The sequence below is a fragment of the Verticillium alfalfae genome, genomic scaffold (genome assembly GCF_000150825.1).
Source record: "Verticillium alfalfae VaMs.102 supercont1.9 genomic scaffold, whole genome shotgun sequence".
Lineage (NCBI taxonomy): Eukaryota > Fungi > Ascomycota > Sordariomycetes > Glomerellales > Plectosphaerellaceae > Verticillium > Verticillium alfalfae.
The window spans coordinates 1,171,616-1,181,397 of NW_003315030.1; the positions used below are offsets into that span (position 1 = coordinate 1,171,616).

Genomic DNA, 9,782 nt, shown 5'->3' on the forward strand with positions numbered 1-9,782 from the left:
GCTCATGAGAGTGTACTCTGCGTCGAAGGTCTGTTGATGACCGACCCCTGGACCGACGTCCTCGACCTGCATCAGCTGAACCCCATGCCCACCACAAGGCCCGCGGCGACCAATCTAATTGTACGACCCCAGCACATATTGCGGCACGGAAGAATACCCCACCCACCAGCAGCAAACATGAACGCGCAAGAGCCGCATGTACGATGCAGAGGAAACGGAAACCTCTCACATGAGCGGCCACTATGAGGGCACGCGGCTCGTCTCTCGCCCACGATGCGCCTTCTATACGCCAAGACATACGAGCTCCATGAATTCTTCGCCGGGGACGTGCCGCCCTACGCGATCCTGTCGCACACGTGGGCCGACGATGAAGTGACCTACCACGACATCAAGAACATCACCGGCTGGGCCAAGCCGAAGAAAGGGTTCCCCAAGATTCAGTGGGCGTGCCAGGAAGCGACGGTCAAGGGCATCGACTACGTCTGGGTCGACACGTGCTGCATAGACAAGTCGAGCAGCGCCGAGCTCAGCGAGGCCATCAACTCGATGTACCAGTGGTATCGTGACGCGCAGGTCTGCTACGCCTACCTCGAGGATTTTCCGGCGCAGGACCAGCCGGTTAAGGCAGTCGAACCGGGCCAGGTCAGAAAGGTGGACTACACCGTCTTCCGGCAGTGTCGCTGGTTCACGCGGGGCTGGACGCTGCAGGAGCTCTTGGCGCCGCCGCTCGTCAAGTTCTTCTCGTCCAACTGGGTGTCGATCGGCTCGATAGGCGTGGGCCGGTCCAAGGCGGCGAGCGGCAAGATCACGGACGCGCTGACGGGCGCGACGGGCATCGACGGTGCCTACCTCACGCACAGCCTGCCCCTCGAGGATGCGAGCGTCGCGACCAAGATGTCGTGGGCGTCGCGGCGAACGTGCACGCGCGTCGAGGACACGGCCTATTGCCTGCTGGGCCTCTTCGGCATCAACCTGCCGCTGCTCTACGGCGAGGGCAAGCGGGCCTTTCAGCGGCTGCAGGAGGAGATTTGGCGCGAGACGGACGACCACTCGCTGCTCGCGTGGACCGTCGCGCCCGGCGACCCGCGCGCCTGGTCGCTCGGCAGCGTCTTTGCCGAGTCGCCGCTTGACTTCCGCTTCGCCGGCGCCATCGCCCGCACCGGCGACGAGCGCGGCGTGCCCTCGGCCATGACCAAGATGGGCCTCAAGCTCGACCTCGTCAGCGTGCCGCGGCCGCACCCCGAGACGTCGTTCCTGTTCGGCCAGCCGACGCATACGCTGCTGCTCAACTGCCGCCTCGGTGACCGTCGCCTTGCCGTGCTCGCGCTGCTGGATCTGCCGGACGGGCCGTTTGAGAGGCCCTACACACTGTTCACGCGCATCGCGACACCGAGTCAAGTTCGCGAGTCGCTACCGGAGCGGGGTTCGGACACGTCTGATGGCATGCCGCGAGACGTGCACGAAGGGGCGGAACTCGACACGGTCATCGTGCGCAAGAATGTCACGGGACGCCGCAAGGCCGTGCTGCACCTCGAGCCGGGCCACGCCGAGGTCATGCTGCACGGCATGCTGCTCGACGAATTCCACTTGAGCTCCCACTTTGACGCCCTTGACACGTCGATACCGGTCTCTGCCAAGTACAGCTACAAGGCCGCGCAGACCATCGCCATCCAGGGCGGCAACGACATGTGCCAGCCGCTGACGCACCTCGAGTGCCTGCTGGTGCCGAGGGCCAGCGTTGGCAGCGAGGGCAACACTCGCGAGCTGATTGTGCTGAGCTGCGTCATTGGCATGCCTGGCGTCGGCGACCGCGCAGGGTGGAAGATTGCCATGGCGTTCAGCCGGTTTTGTTTCGAGGATGGGTCGCATCAATTCTACAGTGGTGTTGATTCAGATGCGGCGAGGGCTTTGCCTGAAAAGTCACGAGAGGATGCAGGGCCCGAGGCGCCGGATCTCTTCTTGATGGACGTCACGCCTGAAGCCCCTTGCGATGGGATGGATCTTGAGGGCCTGGCCTTCCAACGGTTCCGACAAAGCCTGACGGGTCATTTCAGTCGCATACAGAAGAGGGCGGTCAACATCCGAGGTCTGCTGACGACGGCGAGGATTGAAGTCAATGGGAAGGGTACGCTGGTGGCCCAGCTCTACCGAGATGGGGATCGGGGGGCCGAGACACACACGCCCGAGGGTCGGCACGGGTTTACGGTCCTCCTTTCGTTGGAGAGTCAAGGAACGGCGGCTGCATAACGGGGGGCCCAGCGTTTTTGTGCGGCAGATCGTGATGGGCATCTCGATCTTGCCACGAGAATTCCGGTGTGAACGACGGCCGAGGAACCAGGGCTTGCAAGGCGAATTCGAGGGGGCCGAGAAGAAGAAGAAATAATGATACAGTCGTCCGATGCTATGATGGGCTCCGCAAGCCGGCAGCCGTGCTCCTCCATGGAAAGCCGAGTGATACCTGCACCGGCCTACTATTCCTAATACAAACCAGTACACTTGAATTTGAGTAGATCCTTGGCGACGACTTCCTTCTCCATGGTCAGCAGCTTTGGCAGGTCCCACATGGAGCTGACCCAGCGGCCGCCGAGCCAGTCACGCTTCTGGCTCGTCAGGAAGGGCAGTGAGTGGCCGATGAGCTCGGGTGTTTCTGTGAGCCGGACTGCCGGGCGTCAGCAATGCTCCGCGAACCCTTTGGTGAAGTGGACTTACACTTGTACTTCTCTGGCAGCTTGGCCGACAAGCCCGTTGACACGGCCCCTGGGTGGACCGAATACGCCAGCACGCCCTGGCAGGTCAGTCTCTGCACTTGTTTCTTCAGGGTCAATAAGGAAAACCGACCTGCGATGCATATTCGTCTTGCAAGAATTCGGTCAACCGCACGAGCGCAAATTTGCTCAGAGAATACGCCCCGCTGCCGCCGCCGATGAAATGGGCCGCGATGGACGTCAGCGTCACGACGGTCCTGTCGCCGCCACCGCTGATCATGATGGGCACAAAGGCACGGCAGCAGCGGTACGTGCCCCAGTAGTTGACGTCAAAGGTGCGCATCAAGTCCTCCTCGTCAGCTTCGAGCAGCTGCGCAAAGGAGGCCATGTAGCCGGCGTTGCAGACGAGGATGTCAAGGCGGCCGGCCCATGCGTCGTCGAGACGGGCGGCGGCAGCGCGCACGCTGGCGGCGTCGGCGACATCCATGTCAAGGGCGAGAACTTCGGGGGCCGGATGTGACTCCTCCTCGGCGGCGGCGAGCAGGAGGTCTGCTGTCGTGGTCAGGTCTGTGCGAGCAGCGAGGGCGATGCGCGTGGCGCCGGCGCGGGCATAGCCGATGGCAATGGCGCGGCCGAGGCCTTGACTTGCGCCGGTGATGAGGACTGACTTCCCTGCGTGGGGGGAGTGACGCGGGTGAATTTCTGGGTAGGCGTCATGGTGAATGTTGGGGCCGGTGAAGAGGTCGACTGGAGTGCAGGTTAGCTGGGGATCCTCGGTGTGGTTTCTGGCGGAGCATCTCGTTCAGGTGTCATTGAGGTGTCGTCGAGATGGCTTACTCTGTCGAGGCGGCAGGCCCGAGGCGTCGGTTGTATCGTGTGAAGTGGCATTTTTGACTGTTCGACGGTTCGACGGTTCGAATTTCTTCTCTCTCTTTTCTACTTCTTCTCTTTCTCTCTCTGTCTCGAGGTACGACTCAGGAGGTTGAGAGCGTTGGAAAGGCCATTTGTGAGGTCATGTCACGGCACGCTTGATCCAGAGCCAAGACGTGTACAGCCACAATCGTCTGCGTCGACCAGCCAATGATGATGCAGAGACCCGTCGGCCTAAGATGAGACGGCGCAATCGTACAAGGCGGACTTGTTCCGGAGAATTGGCCAAGGATCGGTTTGCCGCGATGATGTGCATTGTCTTGACAAGCTCTGGCCTGCATCGACCTCTTCACTGCATCTGCGTTTGGTGTTGTTGGGTGTTGGGCTTTTGCTGCCTGGAGGCCCCTGCCTCGCCTCGCCGGGGGGGGGGGGATGTCCCTGCCTCACCTTGGGGGGTGCGCTTGCTTTCCTCGGTGCCTGACCTACAACACGCACCTGCCTCTGAGGCAGGTGTCATGGACCTTGGGTACCCACATCAGGCAGGTCGTCGCATGGATTACTAAGAAGTACATGTACGCCATCACCATGGGCACAACCCAATGAAGCCTGTCAGGCCGTCCAGCGGCCTCACTCGTGTCGTTCCAAGTAAATCGTCTCTGCTGGGCGCCTGACCTTCATCGCTTACATTTTTTCACCTTTCGTTTTAAGAGCACGGCTATTCACCCACGACAAATAGACCATCAACGAATGTTTTGATAAAGATGGTAATCGGCCCTGCTGGCTGCTACACCTCTCCCTGCACAAGAAGGCAACAATGAAAGTATTTACGAAGCCCAAAATGAACAAGGCCAGTCAGAAACCGAGGGATGCCTGGAAGTGAGGTCGAGAACCACAAGGGCTCGTCCGGGGTGTGGCCACACAACTATCCTCGCCCAACCTATTCGTGTATCTTTCAAGATCTCAAACACATAGCCGCCAGTGCTACCGATTGAACCTCGACGGCTGGCAAAGTCTGTCCTGCAACTCATCACTCCCTCTTCTGATGCAAGCTTCGCATGGTGAATTGGTGGAGGCCAGCCAGATCATCCATGCTCTTGACGGCGTGGACCAACTCCCCGAAAAGGGTGTTGTGCTGGTCACTCGTCTGCGCGCCGACCAGAACCATGAAGATCGTGCCGGTCTGTCCGCCAAGGCCCCGCACAGGATAATCGTTTTCAAGGCCCCAGCCGTAGCCCCAAGGAATTGAGCCTGGGTCGTCGGCATCGGCTCCTGACAGGAGATCCTTCACGTGCTGGGTCTTCTTGTCTTTCTCGTCGGCTGAGATGTCCGAGGGGAAGTAGCCGGCAATGATTCGAGTGATCGGCGACCCGAGCACATCTGTCGACGGCAGGACAGTAACGTGCTTGGTGAACTCGCCGTGGGTACAGACCTTGGGAATATCCTTGACAGCCTCGGCCCCGTGGCTTCGACATGGTTAGCGCGGGTTCTCAATGACGGCGGGTGCGAAGGAGCCAAACGACATACGTCTTTGCAAAGTCGATGTGCTCCTGGACCGAGTTCCAGTCGAAAAACGCCCAGACCTTGGATGAGTCCTCCTCTTCGAGACCCCAGAAGATACGCTGCGGGCCGCCGGGCTTGGTGAGGACGGTCTTCCAGACGCCGGGGAGGACGGTGCCCTCCGGGGTGCTGGGATCCGTGATCGACAAGCCAGGCTTGACGCCCATGCAGCCGACTTCAGTGATGGTCATGTTGGATTGCAAAGTTGTCTTGTCACTTTGATTGTGCTTGCTTGGTGGCATACCCGATGTTCTCGTCTGGGAACTACGAGATCGCTTATATGTCTCCGGAATTGAAAGGCTGCCTAATTCCACGCGTCAATGTGAGCATAGCAACGCAATCGGATGACGATGCGCATATCTGACACTGGGTACATTTACAAGCTAGGCAGACGTGCACGCTTCCACACTGCTGCCCGAGGCGCATCCTGTTCCATTGTTGGACATTCCCGGATAAGGTCGATAAGCTTCTCGTAAGTGACGTGAATAGGCAGCAGGTAAAATATGTCAAACTGGATCAATTCGATGTCCTCTCAAGACCTTCCGTGGAACTTGCGGTCTCGGGCGGAAGTTTACGGTCGCCGAAATGTGTCAAGACTTCGAGATCTACACGCGTGAGTGATAGGCGCGCATGACATGGTCGCAGCTGCTTCTATTGGACAGGGTCACAGGGAACCCGACCAGCTCGGTATAGCTCATGGCAAAATTTGAGACGATAATCTCGGCGTCGAACGAGTGAACATGGCATTCGCGCAGAGGCGTCGTTGAGGTTGTGAGCAAGACATTGGGACTGCGAGAAGGCTTGCGCGACATCTTCGCAAACACCAACCCAACGCCGGCTGCCAACAATATCTAAAGATCTACCCCTGCGGACAGCCGATAGAACTGAGCGTCCATCCGAAAGCACTGAGGAGTCTTTATTGAAGAGATCGACTCACGGCTCCGTAAGCTCGAGTACTTGGACCTACGCCCCAGAGCTCGATCAAGAGAACAAACAGCTTGGAGCTGTCCATTCAGCACCGCTACAGCAGAGGTTGGCGCAGGATTTGCAAGCAAGCCATGCCAAATCGGACCAAATGTGTCACTGTCAAAAGGGTGGTTTGGCAATGAATAATGGACAAGCAATACGTCTGATGGCCCCTAGGTAGCTTCGGAGACGTGTGATGAGCCCTGCCATTCTTCTTCTCGTCTGGACCTCTGACCGTATAGATGTATACATGATACTGCAGACGCTCGTCACCCTGAGCTGCCGGTGAACTCTAGGCTTTCGGCCTTGGACCCGTCGTCATGACACCAAAGGCACAAGATTGACGAGCGTCCAGCCGGACTTTTGAGGGGAGACCCACACATCTTCGGGAAATACAAGGCATTGACAAATTAGCTTCTCGGGCCTATACGGTAAACGAAGACAAACCGAGCAGCACTGAACGAACGAGACTAAAAGTCCAGGTCTTCCGATAAAGATCATTCCCCATCACCCCCATTCCCGGGGTTTCGGGCGTCCGAAACTGCGAAACAACGGCCCACCTTTGCTGACTTGGTCTACCTAATTCCGCGCCATCTCCATCATCCAACGTCTAGACGAATCGTGCATTACTAGCGTGAAGGGGCAATCTGCGATCTAGACGAATCTTGCATAGTCCGCTTGTCAGGGGTACGTTGATAATGATTGGCATGGCGCGCCTTGGCTTCCCTCAGCACTCTCACGGAACCCATCAGAGCCCCTGTTGGCCATCCGTCCTCCCTCGACGTTACCTCTGTCCAGAATCAACGGGGCAGATCCACAACCATCCCGTGAACTTGTTTCTCCGTTATACGAAAGATGCATTCATGGTCCCACATCAGACGACGTGTGTTAAGATAGTGCTAGTATTGTTGTATTCTGCTACTCGATGTGATAAAACCCCCGAGATGCCACAATAATTCTTTCCATTGATTTGAACATGAGCAGTCAAGACGCGATCACAACATTTCCCTGCCTGTGAGAAAGGCACTGTTGTAGCCCCCAGTACAGCCATGGCGACACGTATCCAAACTCCCAATGGGTAAGACCTCATAGCGACAGCTGCCTTAAAATTTGGCATCCGCTGACTTCTTTTCCAGGCGTGAGTACAGCAACCCCGATTCTGGCAAACATCCCGACAGTCCGAACGGCACCCCAAGACAACGTACAACGACCACATCCAAAAAGGAAAACGGTGGGAAGAGTTCGAAGGAAGACAAGTCCACCGCAAGCCATTTTGGTCTTCAAGAAACAAAGGGCACCCAGCGTACATACCGCAAGGGTGAGCTTATCGATGGCTGGGAGGTCGGGACGAACCCCAAAGTCGATACCTCGGGTGTCTTCGAATTCGGAGGCTCAGCTGGTGTCTTATCCCTGATGATCGGGTTCCCCTTGCTGATGTGGTACATGTGGATTGGCGCCGCTTGCTATGACGGCAACATTCCCTGGCCTGAGGCGAACCAGAGCTGGGCAGAGTTTGGTCACCATCTCAGCCACCTTGTGTATACCGACGCCTTCCCGACCCTACGCGCTTGGCGCATCTACTGGTCATTTTTCGTCTTCGAGGCTATATCCTACTGTGTCTTGCCGGGAGTTTGGGGTTGGGGGAAGCCACTTCCTCACGAGGGTGGTAAGCAGTTGAAATATTACTGCAACGCCTACTTTACGTTTCACTTTACGATCGCTATTATGGCTGCCCTGCACTTCACTGGCATCTTTCGGCTATATACCGTTATCGACGAGTTTGGGCCTTTGCTGACGGTAAGCATCCTGAGTGGCTACCTTGTAGCTACTATCGCCTACCTCTCGACTCTGTTGAGAGGTGCGCAGCATCGTATTTCTGGCTATCCTCTTTACGATTTCTTCATGGGTGCCGAGCTCAATCCTCGCATGTTTGGCATCTTGGATTTCAAAATGTTCTTTATGGTGCGAATTCCCTGGTTCATCATATTCGGCCTCTCCTGCGGGGCCGCAGCCCGCCAGTATGAGAGGTACGGGTACGTCTCTGGCGAGGTGCTTTTCCTGGTGGTCGCGCACTACCTCTACGCCAATGCCTGTGCCAAAGGCGAGCAGCTCATAATATCATCTTGGTAAGTTCATTTCCAACTACAGGCGTGACCGTGCTAATATGAATAGGGACATATACTATGAGAAATGGGGCTTCATGCTTATCTTCTGGAACCTAGCCGGCGTCCCCATGTCGTATTCACACTGTACCATTTACCTGGCGAAACACCATCCGTCCGAGTACAAGTGGAACTCTGTCGCGCTCGTTGCCCTGTACATCTCGTACTTATTCGCGTATTGGATCTGGGATACTACGAATAGTCAGAAAAATGGCTTCCGAGCTGAGGAACGTGGTCAACTGGTCAGCCGGAAAACCTTCCCTCAGCTACCGTGGCAAACCGTCAAGAACCCCAAGACCATCACGTCGGACAAGGGAGACGTCATCATGGTTGATGGATGGCTGGGCTATGCTCGGAAGATCCACTATACGTGCGACGTCTACTTTGCTCTGTCGTGGGGCCTGATTACTGGCTTTCGGAGTCCGTTCCCTTGGTTCTATCCCGTCTTCTTCTCCATCATGGCCATCCACCGCGCTGAACGCGATCATCGCCGCTGTCGCGAGAAGTATGGTGAAGCATGGAAGCAGTACGAACGAGAGGTACCATATCTCTACATTCCGGTGAGTTCCATGGATTATCATGTTGAGAGAAGGCATGGCTAACTGATGATTAGTACGTAATCTGAGGGTCTGCCTTTCAGATGGTCTTTGAATCAACGCATACTAGGGCTGAAAACGGCAACGATCATCTTGATCTTTCATCGGGTCGGCGTTGCTGGTCAACATCCAGTGACACGGGGCAACCTAGGCAGAGAGCCGGTCCTTCCGACACACAGAAACGCCAGAGCCTCTCTCAGCCATAAGTCTTGGGTTTAGACCGTGACAAGCTAGGAAAGCTAAACATAGATAGAAAGAAAATCATGCCAAGTTGCGAATACTTTGCGTAACTAGCTGCATGAGCTTGATAGCCCGGGAACTTCCAGTAAATCCTCATCTTCACTCCCGGTAATGCTGGCAACAAGACCACTTCCAAAAAGTCAGGCCTAAAGCAGTGTGGTTTTCATACAACCTTTAAGAAACTTCAGTGACGTAACAATGCCTCAACTATGCGGACAAGCGGTTATAGAGCGGAGAGAACTGTTAAGGCATAGGTATGAACCCATCGCGGGGGGGCGCGCGACATAGCAAGTCGTGAGAATCCGAGCGGCCTACTCATCAGTTTGTCCCAAGGTTTGATCTTCTGTTGTAGTTTGAAATAATAGAGGATCGGGCGCGTAGCGCTCGGCTGTCTCAATCTCATCATTTTGTTGTGAAGCCTTCCTGACCAAGATTGGGTAGTAAGTGAACGAGAGTGCTTCTGGGCAGGCACACACATTAGCATCGCCAATCAACGCTTCGAGGCCTTCGACGCAAATCCTGAAACATGCGCAATGACTAGCTTCACCGACCTCATCTCATCAAACTTGTGGATGCTGGAACCATTCCAAAGCTCGGAGATCGTCGCCGTGGAGAATTTATCATGCACTTCTCAACGAGGATTTATTGTCAGCATGTGCAGATTAATGCAACACAGAAGGAAAGAA

At 56.2% G+C, this 9,782-nt stretch overlaps 4 protein-coding genes across 4 annotated transcripts; 2 read left to right on the forward strand and 2 right to left on the reverse strand.

The window, feature by feature from the left end:
• Positions 1 to 273: 273 nt before the first annotated feature.
• VDBG_07310 (HET domain-containing protein) lies at positions 274 to 2,247 on the forward strand (the record flags this gene model as incomplete). Its single annotated transcript, XM_003002693.1, has 1 exon — positions 274 to 2,247. The coding sequence occupies one exon, from the start codon at positions 274 to 276 to the stop codon at positions 2,245 to 2,247; it is 1,974 nt and encodes a 657-aa protein (XP_003002739.1).
• A 345-nt stretch (positions 2,248 to 2,592) lies between these two features.
• On the reverse strand, positions 2,593 to 3,916 carry VDBG_07311 (conserved hypothetical protein; the record flags this gene model as incomplete). The annotated part of the gene is made up of 5 exons (XM_003002694.1): positions 2,593 to 2,647; positions 2,710 to 2,798; positions 2,839 to 3,452; positions 3,543 to 3,678; positions 3,758 to 3,916. The coding sequence occupies 5 exons, from the start codon at positions 3,914 to 3,916 to the stop codon at positions 2,593 to 2,595; spliced, it is 1,053 nt and encodes a 350-aa protein (XP_003002740.1).
• Positions 3,917 to 4,602: 686 nt separating this feature from the next.
• Positions 4,603 to 5,323, reverse strand: VDBG_07312 (conserved hypothetical protein; the record flags this gene model as incomplete). Its single annotated transcript, XM_003002695.1, has 2 exons — positions 4,603 to 5,038; positions 5,100 to 5,323. 2 exons carry the CDS (start codon positions 5,321 to 5,323, stop codon positions 4,603 to 4,605), a joined length of 660 nt encoding a protein of 219 aa, XP_003002741.1.
• A 1,824-nt stretch (positions 5,324 to 7,147) lies between these two features.
• VDBG_07313 (Delta(24(24(1)))-sterol reductase) lies at positions 7,148 to 9,062 on the forward strand (the record flags this gene model as incomplete). The annotated part of the gene is made up of 4 exons (XM_003002696.1): positions 7,148 to 7,176; positions 7,235 to 8,224; positions 8,271 to 8,820; positions 8,901 to 9,062. 4 exons carry the CDS (start codon positions 7,148 to 7,150, stop codon positions 9,060 to 9,062), a joined length of 1,731 nt encoding a protein of 576 aa, XP_003002742.1.
• Positions 9,063 to 9,782: the final 720 nt, after the last annotated feature.